This window comes from Hippocampus guttulatus, chromosome 11, assembly GCF_054856545.1.
Source record: "Hippocampus guttulatus isolate MCC_2025c chromosome 11, RoL_Hgut_1.0, whole genome shotgun sequence".
In the NCBI taxonomy this organism is placed as follows: domain Eukaryota; kingdom Metazoa; phylum Chordata; class Actinopteri; order Syngnathiformes; family Syngnathidae; genus Hippocampus; species Hippocampus guttulatus.
In genome coordinates, this window is record NC_141271.1 from 18,286,485 (window position 1) to 18,307,088 (window position 20,604).

General features: G+C 45.4%; 1 protein-coding gene across 2 annotated transcripts in view; it reads right to left on the reverse strand.

Annotated features, from left to right (window-relative positions):
• tanc1b (tetratricopeptide repeat, ankyrin repeat and coiled-coil containing 1b) overlaps positions 1–20,604 on the reverse strand; it is a 73,862-nt gene that overhangs the window by 45,012 nt on the left and 8,246 nt on the right. For both annotated transcript variants that reach the window (XM_086123433.1, XM_086123432.1), the window contains exons 2-3: positions 18,843–18,935; positions 5,624–5,830 (exon numbers count right to left, since the gene is read on the reverse strand). In XM_086123433.1, coding sequence (XP_085979559.1) covers positions 5,624–5,830; positions 18,843–18,903 — 268 coding nt within the window. In that variant the 5' untranslated portion in view covers positions 18,904–18,935. The remainder of the gene's footprint in view (positions 1–5,623; positions 5,831–18,842; positions 18,936–20,604) is intronic.

Consider the following 20,604-nt stretch of genomic DNA (forward strand, 5'->3'; position numbering starts at 1 on the left):
CAGGATGTACGCTTCCGACAACAAACATCTAGCTAGCTATTACAGTGGAGGTGGTTTTAGGACACATCCGAGGGTAGCAAAGTTCAGTTCAGTTCAGTACGGTATGCATTATAATTGGCAAGGTAAAGTGTCCCGAAATTAGCAACCCTCACCCTGATGCATCTTACTTACAACCGGTGCGGTCTTTGTCATTGCAATTTGCCTGTCGTGCCTAAGCAGTAGCTAGCAAGCTGCTTCATTTGTGTTGACTGGTTTAACTCATGAATTTAGTTGTTTATGTGACATGGGTTCATGATTGTGTACATTCTAGATGAACGGCGTTGGTGCTTGATGGCAATCTGTTTTAAGTGCTTTGTCGCCATCTTGTGGTGTCGAAACTCATGACAGTCTAATTATTTGAAGGATTCTAAAACAACAGAAACATAGCATTCCTTACATGGGGTAAAACTTCAGTGTGACTAGCATACGGTACTTCCAATATGGCGATGGAAATATTTCGTTAGCAGAGGGTTATCCCTTTTGAGAAATGGAATGGGAGAGCACAAGAAAACACAAGCAGAGGGAAACAACGTACAATGTGTCAGGAAAAAAAAAAAGATACAAAGTGATTAGAGGGTGTTAAAAATGCCCGCAGTTTAAGATTTCCAAAGTAACTTGACATAATCTAAACATACGAGTTGACGATTCTACCCCGCACCATTCGACCGAATCCAGTCAGTTCTACCATGAGGCCATTTTTCCCAACATTCTTCAGGGCGGACCTCCTGACCTTGTTACATTTCATTTCACAATGAGACAGTCCATCACATCGCCACAGTAAACGGAATAGCAAGCGGCGCTTACAATGGCCATCTTTATGTTCCAAAATGTCAGAGCTCACACTTGGCGCACTTGCTCGCTTGATTCCGATTCAGAGGGATTGCGACCGAAACGTCTGGTTGTGCGCGTGTGTGTGACTCCTGGCTAATTGTTAATCCGTGATCGGGAGGGTATGCTGAACAGTCGAGGAAGCGTGACAGACGCGGTGCTTTGTGTGTTTTTTGAGCGTGTGTGACGTGATTGATGATTCATTTGCTTCTCGCGGCCAGACACATTGCCGTTATTCCCCCAGGCCGAGGAAATTTCCACACTTTACAGCTGTGAGATTGTGACTAAACTTGTAAAATTGTATGTTTAACAGTCAAAATCGATCTCACGCACGCAAGCTCTGGGATGATTATGCCCTCGCTGGTGTTGCGTCTCGTGCATCATCCATTTTGAAGAGTATAAATCTGCAGCTGGCTAAAATACTTGTCATGTACCGTGATGGGTGGACCTGTAGGCATCGTAACGATTTCTTCGGCGGTATCAAGACTGTCGTGTGAGAGTCGGTCTGGAGCCACGGGGCATCCAGACAGCCAGAAAAGATGAAAGAAAAGAGCTGGCGTACAGAAGAAAGAATAAAAGCTAGGCTAACTGTGAGCTTGTCTGGTCAACGCTTCTCTTTGGCAACGACAACAATTTAGAACGGAAGAAGCTTTTTGGATTGAAGGTGAAACGCCGCCAACAAACGGAACAATCGAGTTGCAGATTCCACCTTTGTGGTTCATGGATTTGTTAGCATAAACAGCCAATCAGGTCGTGTGTATGGCGCACATTCTTGGTCGTCAGCCCGAACTGTTTCCTGAGCAGATTGTCGAGGGGAAAGACAAAAAAGAAATCTTAGCCCACCCCACATCACAGTACAATGACTCAGGATGCATTTTCAGAGACATCCGGTCAGCATTAGCCGACTTTGATGACAAGGTTAGGGACAATGCGAACATCTAGAAGGATTATCAGTATGTGTTTGTACGCCACTTAAACATGATCCCAGCGATATTGGACACACATTACGAGGCCGGACAGTTTCTTTAATTTCTCGGGCAGAATGTATCGATCGAAAAGTGGGCTTCCTCATCAAAGGCAAGCGTGTGCATTGAAGTGAAGTCGAGCACAGTGTTGAAGTTTTCATCAAAGCAAACTGTCTAAAACAGGTCTCTCTCTCGCAGCATCACAAGATCTTTCGCGGTACGGCACACCGAAAGACATCCATTATCTCCCAACGGGACGTGTGGTGCGCGGCGTGACTTCGGCGGAGCTCCCTTCGAGTGGCACTAAAGTGGCGTCTTTCTTTGGGGAAAATAAAGCGAAAACCAACGGAGCTCATTTTTGAGTTGCGCAAGTAAGCCTTTGAGCGAAAAAAAAAAAAAAAAAAAGATAAATCAATCAAACAACCTTGAGAAATATGGCAGGTTCAAAGGTTTGGTTGATTGCATCAGCGATGAGGTGAGTAGGTCACAAGGATTTTTTTTTAAATATCCATTTATGTAGCTTCTACTCATCAATGCCTTTAAACAGTTTTTTTTTTTTGCCACCGTCAGCATCGTTGACAACGTTAGGCTAGACTGCAACAAATAACCTGTATAATATGTACTCCCTTGTGGATCGCTACATCGTCTTGACAACACATTGATGGATGGTATTACATCATTTATGGAAATGTATTCCACGAGGGAACATATTTGATTATACATCAAGTATTTTCTATATAAATACATACACTGCAGCAAGAACTTTACAGACGAGTCCACCTAATGCACACAACAGTGCAAAACTGCCCTGCACTGAAACCTAGTCCTCATTTAAATCTCGGTGCAGAATTTTTCTTCTTCTTGCAGTTCTTTCTCGACAGATTTCTCCTGAATCTTGCATCGTGCAAGCGTGTGGTTCATGCACAACGGAAGAAAGGAAGTCATTCGCTGCCACGATACTTTATTGGCTGCCTCGGAAAGCAAATTGAAATAAACCAAGGACAGCACACCGAGGCGTTGGTATGCGAGCGTCAATCGGGAAATAAAAACAAAGCCGACATACAAATGAGCCTACAAGACCGGACAGAACTCGAGAAAACCGAATACGCATGGACAACGAGACACGGGTGGCGAGGACATTCTGGTTGACGGGAAACGGATTTGTTAGCCACACGGGTAAGACAGCGGCAGACAAGTTTGAACATTAACGCGGTGGAAAAAAAGTGTTTGCAGCGGCCAGTCCGCCTCAGAGTGCACAATTCTGCTAACAGCACGCTGAAATTCAATGTCGCGCAACACAATGAAGAGACACGAGCCACCCACATACACCAAAACCAATCTGGGAAAGCTGCCTTCCATCACAAATTCAGGAAAACACCGCCCCAAATCGGAGCGAAGCTTACTCACGTATCGAAGAGTAATGAGAAATTCAACCGTCTTGACATGACAGCCATTTAAGGCCAAATGAAATGGCATTGTGGGCAGGTCCACTCACATCCAACTCACATTCATCTTGCAAGCCTGATAAAGGAATATTCAAAGATGATTAAAAATATAAACATATATGTGAGCATGAAGTAACCTGGATAATTCAAAGGCGCGTCTAATCAAAGAGAAAAGGGGGCCGCTCCGCCGGGGCTGTGAAGCAATGCATTGCACAGTAACTTCTTGCAGCCATACGAGGTCACTGTGGCGACATGAATGTCAACGGACACGTTGATGGGAAGATCAACTCTGACAAATGTTTCAACCAACCAACCAACCAACTCCACAGCTGTTTTAGGAGGTCAGTAACTACACTCGGACACTTTGACGACAAAGGTTTCAGGTTTTCCGTCGGCGTGTGGGTCCACTGACTCATTCAAACAAAATGTCCTGACTCGGGTCTTTGAAAAAAAAAGGCTTGTAAGCTATTAATCCCAAAGAGGCAAGGTGCTGGTCAACACATGGCAGACTTCTGTGTTTCATGGCTTAGCTGATCAAAGCGGTGGCAGCCAGCGCCACCGGGACTTTTGGGCTCAGGCATTCATCAAACTCCCACTTAAATTTCAACGCCGGGGTTGCGTTCGCCGAGGTTCTCATTAAAGGAACTTTACAAAACTGCAATCGATTAGGCGGTGGGTCGGGAAAACGAAGCAAAGCCACAGAAGCGCTTTCTTGATTCAATGGCGAAACCGCCTCCCCTGTCGGATATCTGGAGCAGGAGCGGAGACGCTTTGGATGCATTCAAGTCTAAACGCATGACTACAAAAGGTGCTTTTTGGTTATTTTTGAGGGTGAATAATCAAAACAATGTCTAGACTGTGAAGTTTAAATTCATCCACCAAATGAACAGTGACTTTTTTTTTTCTTTTTAAGGACAATCCCACGGCATGCGAGTACCTCTCATGTCATCACGCTCGCAAGACATTGTCTCTTGGAATGCGCCGGGAATCCACATCTGTGAGCAGCATGTAGACGTTTGCCTTGATGGATTCAGACTTCGAAATGTCGTTAACGCATGCTTGTGAATTACACCGAGCGTTTTGAAGAGAAATGTGCAATTTCGCAGCATGGCCGTGGCTGAGCGTAGGAGAGATGCGGCGTTATTCGTACACGCTGTGGCTTATTCTTAAAGCGCATTTTAACGTGCTGGAGCTACAGTGCTACGTTCCGTTCCATTGCTGATTTAACTGTGACCTGGTCATTTTGCACTGAGGATAAAGAATATATGACTGACTCTTTTGATACAGTAATATCTGTCTACTTGTGTCGCATTACTGTCCGTGTTCACATATCGTTCCCTTAAAGGGTTGCCAAATAGATGCTATTCGTTAATGGGGTGTTGTTCGAATGGGTTTCTATTCAAAAAAAGAACCCAGAAGGAAGACACTCGCAGCACGCAGACACAATGTTTTCGTCGCAGAGTTGCGACATTTCCTGCAAGATGTGTTTATTAACTGGAGGTGGGAATTCTCTCATGTGGGTTTTCACAGGTAGCTGTAAAGATAGTGGAAAAGCGTCTTTGGACCATCCCCCCCCCCCCATTTCCTCGGCTGGCCTCCGGAACATCACCGATTTGTGCATCCTTTTTCTGTCCGTTTTTTTTTTAAGTACGTACCACGTTAACCTCCCAAGTGGGCAGTTGCCTTTAATATGCAATCCCGCTTTCCTGCACACAAGGTCATTTTCACCTTCATAAAGCCGCCGGGGCTCTTCTGTGGTTGTCTAAGCGGATTCGGTAGTGTGGCGTTTTTTTATTTTGTGTGATTGGCTTTAATATGATGAGCCAATGGTCGCGTAAACACGAATAAGGTCTGAAAATGCGCATCTGGACTGGAACAGCTGCACAAACGCCGACGAGGACGCCATCGGATAAGATAAAGCCCGAGCGTATAGTATGTGTCAGTTAACTCGACACGCGGGAGTGTAGATCAAAGCCGTCGCCGGAATAAACAAAGGCCAGAACGGCGCACAGATGAGTACCACATGTAAGTGGGGCCCACGTTGACCACTTAAAGGATTTCTTATCCTCTTTGTCAAGATATTGCGAGACAGAAAGCCTCAGGTTGGAACAAGTTCAGCTACAAAAGGTACGACCTTGCTTTGAAGGCCCACGCGGCTGCTGACAAGAAGATTCTTTGCGGTGGCGGAACGAAAAGAGAGACACACACAATCTATGGCCAGCCAGCTACTTTGTCAATGTAAACATACGGCGCCGATTAAACACGAGGATGAGGTGACACACATCAGATCACTGACAAACGATCGCCTTCTCACAGACAAAAAAAAACAAAACAGGAATGACAAACCTGGAGATCTTTTGCTGGGACGTAAAGGCAACATGTAGGATTGTCGCGGAAGAAGAGGCGAGGAGGGCAGAGACATGGACGCTCCCTTGGCGAAGCTTAGTCTGAAAAGATCATCTGGAACGTTGGGGTGGGCGCTGCCGAGGCCTGGGGGCACGAGGTTTCCTTCAGGTGGGAATCTTCTTTGGCCATTGTGGCTCTGAACATCTCCTGTTTGGGAAAACCACAGTATTACAATATTACAGTATCCTCGCATGCAATAAAATGAGGACTTGCGTCAGACAATGTCACAAAGCTCGCCTTATTTATGTCCACTTTGTCAAAAAAAAAAAAGTGTTTTAATCGGTAAGACAAGAACTATGGGTTACTGTTAAAGTCAAATAATCCTTCAAAAATAATTTTGTGGGCCTTACTAAAAATTGGTGACTGACACGGGGTCCCACAACAGTAAGATTCCAGACCCCCTTGTTTTTGCTTTCATGTCGAGTCTGAAGCGTGAACGCTAGGAATGTAAAAAGCCTCGTTTCCCCTTTCCACCAAGTGGTACGCTTCATTTTCGACGGTACGTGGTACAGCGCAGATCAGTAAAGCCTGATCAGGCTTGCCTCTTAACCACAGACTATGCAGGTGGGACGGCAATAACGGCATCGACTACCTAAATAGCGTAAAATCTCACCGTGAAGGCGGATCACTTGCCAGTTCCTTAAATGTGACAAACGTCAGTGCAGCCTTTCCACATACCGGTCAAACTCAATGCCCTCTTAGTTTTCTGACACGCCATAAAACTTTATCAAGGCAGAAGCATTCCTTTCAATGCTATGACACAGGCGGGCGTGGGTAAATAGTCAGCCAGGTTGGCAAAAGTCCAGAAGCTTTCGTTGCCCTTTTTAATCTTATTTTGCATTTGATTCAAGTCAAGAACTTAACCTATATTCTCTTGCACAGCCTTGTCAGATGATTTACTACAACTCCAAATGTGCTAATGAGTTTACCCGACGGCTGCTCTGCTCGTCAATCCAAACCCGGGATGTTAAAAAAAAAAAAGGTTTTTCTGCGCTGAGAAAATAAGAGTCCGGATTTGAATCACGGAGCCAGTCAGCGAGCGCCCGAATCAACTGTCGGGTGCCAAAGTTGCACACTCATAATGGCCACAATTAATATGGAGAATGACGGACCTCAGGCTAGCATGTAATCCCTGACTAATAATATGTCAGCATGCCCAGTGTGCTTATAAAAGCAGATGCGGTAAACCACAGTAATGACAATGACTTTGCAGCACAGAGTAGCTCGCGCAGACTTTAGTAGACATGCGGCGATGCCTCCGTCACAGATCACCGCAGTCTCAACTACAAGTCGTCGCAAACATCTTTTCGCGTCCCGCTTCTCCCCCTCTGGGGACGAGGAGTGTTGCTGGGCTGCCAGGCTAATGAGAAACAGAGAGACCCATTTTCTGCAGGCCGCGGCCACAACACAGGAGACACAAAGCTGTCCAGTGTTTTTTAAAGGGCTCCTAAACAAAGATGAATGCCAGACACAGGAAGCGGAAAGGTTGCGGTGACACCTCTGCGTGGCCTCTGACATCCAGAAAAAAAACCTGTGAATGTCCCAAAGGTGTTTTAGCCAAGGCCAGGACCTGCTGTCACCCTGACCTACGAACTCCCAATGCGTCCATATTCTCACACTGCACGGCAGGCGGATGAACTACTGCCTTCAGACACGAGATGAATTCGTTCCACGAGCATCTTAAATCATCGTTCCCCATTGGAATGAATGGAAAGGCCATCAATCCAATCCAGCTTCAGAAAAAAAAAAAAAAAACATCTCAATTTCACAAGAAAAATTTGCATTCTACATGACTGTAATTCTTTTTTTTTATATCATAATTACATAATTACAGTAACATTCCATGATTAATATACAAAATTGATCCTGAAAAAATGATCCACATTTAAAGGATTATTGTTTTGCAACGCCAATGCTCATTTCGTTCACCCGCGTATGGCTTGTTTTGCATTGCGCGTTAGCATTAAGCTAATGGACTTTCGTAAGGAAAAGTTACAGCAACAGCTCCTATCTCGAAAAACGTTACTGTTGACCTCAAACTACAATCGCACGTCATCTCACCGTAATTTCAAAACGGTGACAATGCACACGGTGCCGAACGAGCGTGTGCACAGGTGGTCCTAAAAAGTACGTACTTCTTTTACGGCTACATTTGTTCGAATCTCATCGCGGTGAGTTCAGCTAAGTTGAAACACGTTTTGAGCCATGTCGCATGCAAAAGAGATTAACGCAGAGTTGTAATTTGGGGTGGATGGCTCTGAAAACAAGGGGTGCCACATAAAAGCACATCGTCCAAGTGCTGGGGAACAGGCTGCAGTATGTCATGGTGACAGCGCTTGCCATCTGACCGATACTATACGCAGAGAGACGCAAGGACGGAAACTCACCAGAGCTATTTCGGTGACTTTCCTAACCCTGGTCGGGGCAAGGCCTTCAATTTTAGGCCCTTCTGCGGTGCAGGAAATCAACCCTTTCTAATTACACGTTGCTGCCCCGAGACCAAGCAAAAAATGATTATAGTGCCATGCATGCTCATTACCCCTCATCAAAGTAGATGGCCAAAGCCCACTAGGATATGCATAAGCCCGATGAAAAGTCCAATATTTTTTAAAGGCACTCATTAAAAAAAAAAAAAAAGATTAAAAAGGTGACGATCTGTCCCAATTGCAGGTCAATACACGTTCTCACTCTAACTAAGGCTGTGACTCATAATTTGACCAAGTTCACTGTTTCCTTTCCCCAGAAAGCTATTAGAAATATTTAATGTGAGTACTGGATAGTACTCAGTCTTTTTTCAGTCCGCTCCAAACACATTTCTGAATTCACCTCTTTAGGGTGGAGTCTATTTCAGCTCTTCAAGACTTTCCATAACATGCCTGGACATTTGGTTAGTGTTGTGGCATCATTGCGTTCTGTCGGTGATCTGGATTTCTGGATCTTCGGAAGAGTCCAGGGCAAGCTGTAAATGGTGTTCTTTCTTTCCGTTCAAATCTGGCGTGAAAAGGCAACGTTATCCCGCTGTGAAATTGTTAAGATTAATGACTCATAGAAAATGTGGCTTTTGATTCCGAAGCAGTATTCGGGACAGGCCTTGTAATTTTGGACTCACGATTGGGCCAAGGATCTTTACGTTGTCACCGTACTAACATAAGTTAAGGATGTTGTTCCTCAAATAAATGTATGAAGGCCACAAGACTCGAGTTCAACATCTGCAATCTCTGATCCTTGACACAACACTGCGTTAGGAACCAGCAGTCAACTTAAGCTGATAGAACCACAAAGGGTTTTGGGTTACTTTGAAAACTGCTGTCAAGCACCACAGTATTTAGCTACATTAACACATGCCAGCAAAAACTTTGCTTAAGGCCTTAAGTAAACTGTGTCCGGAGGCAATGATGGACCATCGCACAGTGGAAACATTTACTGTGGTCAAATGTGTCTTTTTTTTTTTTTTTTCTCTAAAGGGGGAAATGGACACTGAGCGAAGACAAAAAAAAAAGGACCAACGGGACTATAAGCAACAAGTGCTGTCTCACGAGAGCTCATTTCGGCTAGCATCGAAGGACTAACTTTTCTCATTCATATTCACAATATGAACAGATTGCGCAATTTTTATTTTTTATTTTTTGGCATCAATTTCAAAATTCCTTGCAAAGAAAACATAGTCTACTAACAAATAAGCAGCTGTTTTTTCTTCAGGTAACTCACCGTCCTGTTGATGAGTTTAGACTGCAGTTAATTATACAGTAAAGGCGATGAAGAAAATGCATAAAGGCCATAATGAATGCAAATTCTTTCAGGGGACTAACAAAGCACCAAGGGGCAATTCTCCCCCCCCCGCTACGCCGAGTGCCAATGTGGATTCCCTGTGTACTTCCGAGACCAGGGTGACACTCTGACAAAAGCCGTCACGGTTAACACACTACGAGCCACAGTGGGAAGAGAGGGCCGGTCAACAAGCACAACAGATTGGGGGAGGGTCTTCGGGGCAAGTCTCCAATGATGATGAAGGATGGGTTAATCAGATGTTAATCTGTCTCATTAAAATATTCCCAACGACGTGCTTTACGATGAATTGAAATAACAACCACGGTGGTTCAAAGGCAATTCCTCTTTGTCTTGGGCCCCTTTTCCAGTGGTGGTCCTTGAAGACACGTTTTTTTTTACTTGAATTTGTGTCACAAATCCAGATCCACCTTCCCACATTTACACCACGGCATGTCACTTTCATCAACAACTATTAAATTCTCTCCGACTGTCCTGAAACTTTTAAACGGGAACTCATCTATGCCGGTGGTCCCTGATGGAGGCGAACCCAACAGGCGGCGTGTTTAGCTTTAGCCCTGTCGGAAACGTGAACCGTTCCCGAAGCCGTAAAATGCTCATCTCAGACTCGTGCCTTTGATTTGCGGAAATAATAGAAGTAATATTGCTTTTTTTTAATGGGACGGTAATGCGATATAGGAATGGCACGGATGACAGCCAAGTGGCGCAGATCAAAACAATAAGACTGGAGTGGCTCTGTTCCACAGCTCTCAAGTGGACTGTGCTCAGGAATGCCTTCCCTCCTGGCCCCAGGGGAGAACGAAGGGGGTGGGCTGGATATGGGGTGGTGGGGGGGGGGCTGTCTAGGAGAGAAGGCATGGATGAGGAGAAGGGGGAGAAGGGCTTCACTGTGACATTTCCCATATCTCCGCATAAAGCGGCAGTCTAGATGGCCATGGGAAGAAACAGACTCGTACTTGAAAGGGACACAAGATGGATGACAGCAAAGCACTCCAGTTGAATGAATTGACCGAAAATGAGAATGAATCCAAATCTTCCTATTTTCAGTCGCGTAAACCGGAAGCGAGCTCACTATATTTACTGTACGAGGCGTGCATCGATAAACATTGCTACTCCGATTTGTAGAAAAACTGAAACGACGTTTCCTATCAGAAACAATCTAAATGGAATTAATCCGTTTCTTTGGGAAATTGCCGTCGTGTCCGCAGCATTCTGTGTGAGGTCCAATCTATCTGTGGGAGCATGCTTAGTCTGGCACGTGGTTTATTCTAACACCAAGATAGATGACGCGTCACCTCGACCGCAGAAAACCAACGCAGGATGCATAGGCCCACCTCCGAACAGAGCATGCCATTGTAACTTACACAGAGAAACCATCACGATGGGTGTCGGCATCGCCAGGAGGTCCTGCGATCTGTCAATGAGGCATTCCCAAGCCTGCCGAGGCTTTCACGCATGGCCTTCAAACCCGGGGTCGGCATGTAGTTTACACGAAGACCTGGATAAAGTGGGACGGTGTTTTCTTTGGTTTTACAAAAATAAAAAAATGTTCAAAAGGAAAAAAAAAAAACCTGAATGATGACTGATGAGATATGATAGCAGTATAGTAACTGTTAAAGTTGCGAATGAAACATGATAAGCAACAAAACCACTATGTGCCGCCATTGCAGTTTTTTGTTGTTGTTTGTTTTGGTCTCACCTGTGCCAAAAGAGTTTCTCTCTTCTTCCGGTCCACATACACAACTATTAACTCGCGTGCCTCCGTTTGGAATCAACAGTGGCACTTCCCATTCCGATTCTGAAGACAAGGAATATATTTCCTGGCATATTTGCAAAAGGGACTGGAGTTCATGTTGCCGTCGCGATGCGGTGCAACAGCAGCTCAGATCATTAGGCAGAGCTCCTTCTTTTCGGGCCAGGTGAGGTCATGAGAACGCCACTAAGCGCCGGGCGACAAGCGACCCCTGAATGGACGCGTCTATAAAGCTGTCCTCCCCCACCCGGGAGAGCCAAATGCCATCAACAAACAAGGAGCATGGTGTTTTCACCATTCAGAAAACACAGCTCAAGGGGAATTTGTGCACGTTTAGTGTCAATCGCACCTTGTCTGATCACTTAAGACGGTCAATTGAATTGAAACAAATCATTAGCACCGTGATGCATTGATGGTTTCAGATCAGCTTCCTCAACGCAGCCGGAGCAAATGCAAATCTCTCTCCGATGCCCTCGACACACTAAAATAAAAGCGTTTCTGTTCAATTAAGCAAAAGTTAACGATTGGAATGCAGTAGGTATTAAACGTTAAGATGAGAGACGACTCTGGTCCAAAGTCTTTCTCTTTGCAATTGACGCTAACCCTTCACTCCCTTTGAGACCGGGCACAAAAGCAGCTGGGGTCATGAGTTCAAGCTGTCTCAAATCCTCCTGAGCCATGCGTAGCAAGACATTCATCTGCAGACACACTTACAAAAAGGCTCTATTACTCAGATATGTTGAAAGTAGGATAGAAAGGGGAAAGCCCCCTCCTGGAAAGTCAGACCTGAACAGAGGTCTCCACAGTCTTGACAAATCTAGTGCAAAACATTAAGTCACATCGGTCCAAAACTGACGATGCGATTGTTAATGCACAAATAGAAAGCGAGTGCTTGAACATTCAAGTTCTTGAGACGGTGGGAAAAAAAAGATCCTGACGGTATGAAGGAAATAAACGGAAGATCAGACAGAAGGAATGTGTCTCCCAAAGCAGGTCACGGTGTAATTAGAAAAGCTTGTGGCCTGCAGGCCCCTCAAGCCAATGAACCGCCTTGACGATCCCAATCACCTTTTTCAAAGTTGACTTAAAAAAAAAAAAAAAACCAAGGCATGCAAAACTGATAAAACTTGTGACTTCTCTTTGATGTAAGACGTTCGTCATGACTACAGACGGGTAAGTGTTAAGGGGGGGGGGGGGGGGGGGGCGGCATGGAGGCCAAGGGATTCTAACTGGCGGGTTCGTGTGTCGTGGATGACATTCGTAACCCCTTGCTTCGAATGAGACCCTTGTATTTGTTTGGCTTCTTGTCCTTTGCCATGTTCCCACTACGAGGTCACGGGGTCACATGGAAGGTAATACAGAGTGTCTTAAGAGCCAAATTTGGCAATTGGAAGAGGAGCCGGTACACAGTAGGCCAGTGTAAATCATGAAGGCTTTTCTCCCCCCCCCCCCCCCAAGATGAATCCCGGCCGGAAACCGCTGAGCAGGAGGGAGTGCCATGAAACTATCTTCTATGTGCATATTCAAAATGCTGCTGCTTCCATTTACGACAAAAGCATTTTTAGCTCGATGCAATGCCTTAGTTTTGTGGGCTATTTAAGTAAAGTTGGATCTCGGGCTGGGCGGTATAGCCTAAAATTTGTCGCAATCTGAGCTAATCCTCCCTCTCCTTTCATGATAACGACACCTGTCGGCTTTTTCGCCGCCATGGAGGTGAGGAGTGGTGATTTAGAGGAGCCTCTCTCAGTGTTTAGCCACACAAGCTAGCCAGCCGCAGCTCGTAGCTGGCGCAAACGAAGCACGTTCGCGCCTAACATCGCAGTCAAAGCAGTAAAAGATGTTCAAAGGAGTCAGGAATCCACCACTGGTAGCCCAAAAAAAAATCTTTTTAAGTTTTTGAAATACAAACAAATTAGAGGTTAATCGGTATATCTTGGAGCGGATTGTGTTTGAGCTTTAAAATTCCAGCGTAAATATCTTGACCTGCTGAAGAAAATTGAAAAAAAATAAATAAATGGCACGCTGTACAAAACGTCAAGTGTTTTTAGGTAGCCGGTGCCTAATGTTTGTTGTAAGAGAGTCAAAGCAAACAGAATACAGTGAGACTGGTCGGCCAAGATCACTGCCTTCCCCCCAAGAGCCCTTATTTTACTTTTCAAATGGGGAGACAGGGTGTGTCTAATGTGGACACACCTGAGGTTTGTGGGCGTGTTCATGTATGCGCGTTTCTGTATGAATGTGTGTAACCAAAAGATGTGGTTTGAGCTACGCCCTGCTAAATCGTTGCCTGCTGGCTGCGCGGCGCTTCGCTAGCCGCGTCGGCTCGCTCTGCACTCAATGGTCCCCTTTGTGAAATCGCTCGCATTCTTTTCTCCGCCGTATTAAAGCGTACCTTAACAGTCTGGAGATGAAAATCAAGACAAACATGACTGGGAACAAAAATAACAAACACGAGTCCAAGAGCCACTTCACGTGTTTTTTTTTTTTGGAGGGGGCGGGCGGGGGCGGAAGAAGGGAAGTTGACACTGGAGTCAATAAAACTATGTTGGATTATTTATGAGCTAACGAGATTGAACAATTGTTTTGCACCTTTATAAATTCTTTCCTGAGTATGTGGGCCACCAAGATGAAGAAGATTTGGGTCCCGTGAGTATAGTACGACAAACTATGTGTCATCTGTGGCAAAGACAACTTGTGGTGGTTGGCTGCCCTGCACTTGTTTGCCTGTTGTGGTGTATAATGCACATTAATTACTGTGAAGAGTTTGTCCTCTCTTCTGAGTGCCTCGCGGTGAAGGTTAATGACACAACATGAACATTTAATACTCCATAATGCCTCATCCAGACCTTCCTCCACCTGGATAGCGGCACGAGTTTCCAAAAAGAAACTTCCAGCCGCCACCGAGATCACTTTGAGGGAGTTTTGAGCAATTCCTTTTGGAAACCACAGGACAAGGAGGGAGCGTGTCTCAAAATGGCTGCGGTAGAAAACGGCTTGAAGAGAGGCTACCACCCAGCTGTTGGCGGAGAAAGGCCAGGCCCGCAAGGGCAGTCCGACACTGGAACCAGTGGGCAGACTTTGTTTGGCGCTGTGTTTCTTTTTATAAGTCATACAATGTCTTTATAGGAGATGTAGCATTGGCGGAACCTACGCAGAGCTTGGGCATGTGTTTGGACGTGCGCAGCAAAAGCAGGGGAGGTCTAAACCTGCTCAAAAGACCTGATGGATGGATGGTCAATCTGTGATTTTTACCTCACATGCCGACATTGCCGCTAACTCATTCGCGAGTGACATTACGTGCCCTCTTTTGGGGATCAGGCTGAGCTTTCTGAAGTCATCAAAAGTACAATGACAGCTAATCAAGTGCGTCAAAATGCCATTCGTCAGAAAAAAAAAACCATGCGGTCCATTTGTGATCCACCAGTTTTAAACCAAATCAGTAATTTATGAGCAAGTAACGCCGTTACCACCCGACGGGGCGCTGTTGTATTTGTAATTGATTCAGATTGGTGTGAATGCCCCCGAAACAAAACCTTCTCCAACTCGAAGTCCTGCTTGGTAACCAAATTAGTGGCGTCAGAAGCCTTTGTAACAAGTCAGTCACTGTTTCATGTCAAAATACCCGAGAAAGCCACAGAACTGTTGAGACAGCACAAGCACCAGTCACAGCTGAGGCAACACATTGCTGTGCTTAATGGCCCCCCTCCCCCCCGCACTTGCTCACACACACACACACACACACGTACACACTCGAGGGGACTTGTGCCTAATTTATCCACATTCTAAATATTCCCTTCATCTTTCACCTTCTTTCCGAAATCGAGATGAGGTTGTCCCAAATCAGCCGCTGGCCCATTAAAAATGACATCACAAGACATAAAAAGTCCGCGAGCTAATTTCACATTCTTGTCTCGCTCTGCTTATCCTCAGTCGGCCCTCATTAAATTTCTCGCTTAAGTAGAAAAGTCACCCCCCTGCCGCCCAAGACCGCGTGCTTGATGAAAGCGAGGCGACCCCGGCTGCAATTTGTGCCGCCTTTGAGAACAGAAAAGCCACCCGAGAAGAGAGACTTCTGGTGCCGCCAAAAAGAACTGTCATCAAAAAGGACATTTTAATTGTCTCTTACAACTGTCGACTCATGCGATTATGTCACTGTAAACGCGCAAAGCAGTTGAGAGTATGCCGGTGGTAATCTGAAACCGCAGCGGGGGAGAAGGGCTGAAACTTCCCTTTCCTCGGTGCTGCTCTCTCTCACACAGTCAGGTGCATGCTACGGTTATAGCTTCTGTCTCCAGCCCGCCAGACAAAACGAGAGGAGTCACGATGACTGCTGTATCAGGACGTGTCCCGGGGGATAAACAGTCGAAACACAAAGGATACATGACAATAAGGGATAAGCGCTGTCGTCCGGGCAACAGAGACAACTTGCGGGGTAAACTTGCTTGGAGCAATTAAAGCATGGAATACCAAGCGCATGCTGACCACAGGGTCAGTGAATGAAAACCTTTGCACAGACCGAAGAACATGGGTCACACATTAAATTTTATGAGGAACAACCGGCCGCCGTCCAATTGGGGGTTATGTTATTTCCAGATCACCAAGAACCGGGAATCGAGTCCTTCATCAGTGCCAGACAAAAAACAAAACAAACAAAAAAAAAAGTCGGATGTTGCGCTCAGTACTGTTCCACTCCGATCCTGTAGGTGGGGGTAGAGAGCATATCAAACGGGCTGCTAACCTTCCCAAATGATGAAGATGGACACCATTTCTCATGCAACGACAAATAGAACGATCCTGGATCTGCAGCGACACTTAACTCATTCACTCCCAAAGACGTTTTTAAACGTCTTTTCAGAGTTGGTCCAGAATTGGCTGGTACTGAATGAGTTAACGGGATTTTCCATCTGTCTACTCCTTCCTCCCCCACACATGGCACTTGTCCACTGGACTGATACTTCTTTATTTTTGTGCAACCCTGCTTTCTATAAAACCAAAAATGTTGCATCGACTCAAGCAATTGAAGGGCCAGCTGCGGTCACCAATACTTGCGGCACCAATGTGAGTTCGACTTGGCACACTTTGGTCCCCGGCTGACTCGGGCATTGGACGTAGACCCGATGGACAGGACCTGCTTTCTCCAGTAGAAATGCAAATGAGAAGTCGGAGTTTGTCACTTCATACGATTCCAACTATCAATTCGGAAAAACCTATTTCCAGCCCTAAACTATATATTTTGGGAGACAAATCTCCCACGTACATGTTTACATCAAAGGCAACCGATCCCCGAGCCAACCAGCATCCCACTTCCACCATGGCGCACCATAAATTTTTTTTAAAAAGGACTTAGAAGGGAATCTAAAGGCCAAGGAGAGATGGGAGGAGAGGAGGAATTTAGGAGGAGAGACCAAATTAGCTCGCTGTGTTTTTGTGGGATTGGCAATGTGGCGATCCCAAAGCGAAGCTAATGACTGCAGCGGGATCTGGCATGGGAACCAAGTTTCCTTGACTGCTTTTAAGTCGTCTCCAGTCAATTGCCGCCATGTCAGGGGCCACATATTCTGATGTATCACGGTTATTTGTCATCTTCGGGGAGTGTTTCCTTCTCAACTTCAGTGGGAAAATAAAATGTCTGCGAGCTGAAAGGACACTTTTGATCAGGACGACCTTCCGTGCTGGGTTTTAATGACCCAATTGAGGAATTTGAATATACCGCGGGTGTTTCCACACCTCTCGTTTACTTTCTCTCGTCCAAACTTGATGGATTCATAAACTTGGTTCACGGTGAAAAGCAGTTTTGTCATACTTGAATCGTATCTTACTGCTCACAAAAAAAAACAACACATGAGCAATAAGAAGGTTTGTCGTAAGAACGTGTTTATTGAAACCACATTACGTGCTGAATCTGAAGACGTTTTCTGGAAGTCAACTGCCTCACCTCGTTACACAAGACCTGCAGCTCCAATACATCGCCACTATAGCTCTAAGGGACAAACCTCCATGTGGCTTTCTCCTCACGACCAAATCAAGGCAGATTCCTTTCGCTTGAGTTGGTCTGCACCGGAGCCTCGGGTACTGCGTTCGCACTTGATCAAACAACCTGAACTCATCCGGAACACAAACCAGGGTGTGATCAAAGCATTGGTTCAATTCAAAGACCTCTGGCGCAAGCGTGCATTGACGAAGCGCTTCTGTCACAAAATGGGGTTCAAAGCCCATACGCTTCGGTTGAAATTCTTTCGACTAGACCGAAGTCTAGAACAACATACTGTACAGACAAATGGCTTCCGATAACAAATTAAAGATTAATAAGTCTGACCTACTGTCGCGATCTGGTGTTGCATTTAGACTAATTAATTGGAGTGGCATATTTCAAAGTAATCTTGAGATAACTCATGTACAGATTAACTAGCCGCTCTACAGGAAGTGACCCACATGACTGCCTGTAAAAAAAAAAAACAACAACTGCGCGAAGACGAAGAATAAAAGCGAGTGTCGCGATTGGTGCCCTCATGCAGGGCCACCAGAGGGGCAGAGCCTCTCTTCGGTGACCTCTCATCTGTCTTGAGAGCTCTAAACAACCAAGAGGAGTCGCCCCGTTTCATTGTCCCAGCATGAGAAAGGGAGACGGGGTCGGCGGGGCATGACGGACGGTCCCCCAACTGGAAGAATGGGGCCCAGTTCAAGGAGCCGTAAAACTCTGCTGCTGGCTCCCGCTCTCGGAGCGTGTAACCGCATGCGACAATTAGGTACAACAAGCGCCGATAAATCAAGCCTTGGCGCTAACCGTTGAGAAGTCAGACGACTCACTCGCGAGAGCGCCGAGACGGCAGCGGTGTAGCACTCAGCTACGCCATGATGCGAGCTGAGACGGGCAAAATGAAAGTCCAAGCAGAAATGGTCACAATGGAATATGGGATAAGCAGAGGACGAGTCGACATTTGCTCAGGCACGGTGACTCATTTCGACTCGTGTTGTCATGTATCCAAGGAAAGAAAACATCTGCGGTGACACTGGGGAAGGGCTGTTGCTCCGGTCGCAGTTTAATAAATAAAAACAGTCAACATTTCCTGCGGTAAAATGAAAGTTAAAAACACGGCGCATTTTGGAATGGTTCCAAAAAAAATCAAATAAAATTGAAGCGACAGAGGCTGCTTGTCGTGGAGTTTTCTCTCAGCAGGAATACGACCCCGCTATTCCGCCTCACTGTTTAACATAAACCAAACCGAATTGATGAACAGATTAAACTGTCACCGGCTGCTTAGATTCCAATTCATAAAGCAGCGAAGAGGCCCGGGGTGGCTCCAAAGCGCTAATGGGGTAAAAAAAATAAAAATAAAAGCTTTCTACTTTCATTTCAAGATTTTGGCTGAACTTTGGTGAAGTCTAATCAACTTGCTGTTTGGTCCCTTCGATGTCACTTATACTATTTATTTAGAAAAGAAAGTTGGAAAAGACTTAAACAAGGTACACACGTACCGATAATTGGGCCTAATTTAAGGCCGACTACCCCTTTCAAATCAAAATCAATCAAGGTTTCCTGAGCAATGATCCTGTTGCGCGTGTTCAGAGAGATGAGGCTGGTGTGCCATCTTCTGTCGTACATATCCACCTTCCACGTACCTGAATCCTTCCTGCTGGCTTTGCCTCCGTCTCTGTTCTTTTTCAGCACCGCCTTGAACATGGCAACACTCCTGGAATCTTCCGTGTGGGGACCTTGAATTAAATAAAAAGACAAAAGATGGAGGTGAAAAGTACGAAACTGTAAAGATTACGGGAAGCGATCCACAATTCAGCGAACCGCCGTGATGCATGACGTCATGCCGGATTTCTCGAGACATCATAAATTAGCCTCCCCAACCTCCACCCACCCTTCCTCAAAAAAAGTGTTTTTAATAAGAAAAATAATACTCTATTTAATTGTATTTTTTTTTAAAAACATCCAGTAGTGACATGATAAAATAGAATGCAAAGAATTAAACAGTCAACTCTTCTGTCACCTGGACGATCTATCGACTGAGTAACTGCCACTGGGCGTGCCTGCATTGGCCACCTGGGGGCAGTATAATGCAGATTTACGGAGATTACCCGGATACCCGGAGACGGTCAAGGCTTCTCAGTAAGACACTGTTGTAATAATCGTTCAACTGGGGGGAATATCCGATTGCAAAGTTGTATTGTTTTAAACACACAATGAGTAATTCTCTTTGTTTGATGTTTACTTTGACAACAGGCAATACAACATGTGTGGTCTCATTTTGTAATTTGGCAGGTTTGATGATAGCAATTTCCACTATTTATTTTTTTTTTTTAATTCCGCCAAGAATGTATTTCAAAGACATGAATAAGATGTACTATATTTAAACACTGGACTTTTTTTTTTTAAAGCAAAATACTGCAAATCGCCATTGGATGCAGTTCAAGCTGGCACTGGCCTGGTCATTTTCCCACAGCATTCCTCATTCTGCAGGTCACCAGTGCAAGAGTACACGGAAAGAATGCTTCCACACGTACACAGAAAAAGAGCGTGTGGTGTTATCTCGCCGAGGAGGGAAACGCTGAAATGCCCCGAATTCCACGTGTAATTGACGCCGTGTGACTAAACTTGGTCGTTTGAGATTGCGTTCGGCAGGGTTCGCGAGCGGGCGAGTGATACAACAAGAAGTCAAGGTCCCCGGCCTGTACGTGCTTGTTGACCTAAGCGTGACTAACAGTCCAGTGGAATCGGGCGACGGTAAATAAAACGCTTAACTAAACAGCAGCTGAAACGGTAGTGCCGTGGTTCTTAAGCAACCCACGCTGTTGTATTAATAGAGGGCCGAGGAGTCATTCCGATAAAGACAAATGAACGTCTCCGTCCAAATAAGGCCTGGCTTTTTACAAACACTACACAAATAGTCCGCACATTCTCAAACGAAGACGGGCGGCTTACGGTTGCTGCGGGAGAGCGTCTCAATCCACTACTTTTTTTTTTTTGTCCTTGTTGACTGACTTGCCTTGAGTTATGTACAAATGGATTTGTTTACGTATTTCTTTTCTTACCATTTGTTTTGTAACGTGACTGGGAATGACCAAATGCCTGACGAGCGATGGTAAGCTAAGCTAACATCAATACGTTTACCTTGCGTTGGCGAATGTAAGATATACTTTGGTGGTACATGTTGCACTTTTATATTCCATTTTTAAGTGTGAAATCATCCAAAATTTGGACATTCACTCACAGCCACGGTGCAAACGTATTCGTATGCGGAGTATCGCCACTGCAGTAACGTTACAGCACGTCGAAGGATGATCCTGCGAAGCTTTCGTGACAGAGGTTCGCTTCACCCCTTTTTCATAATTGAATTTTTCAATTTATTACAGGAATGATTTTGCTCAGCAAGTA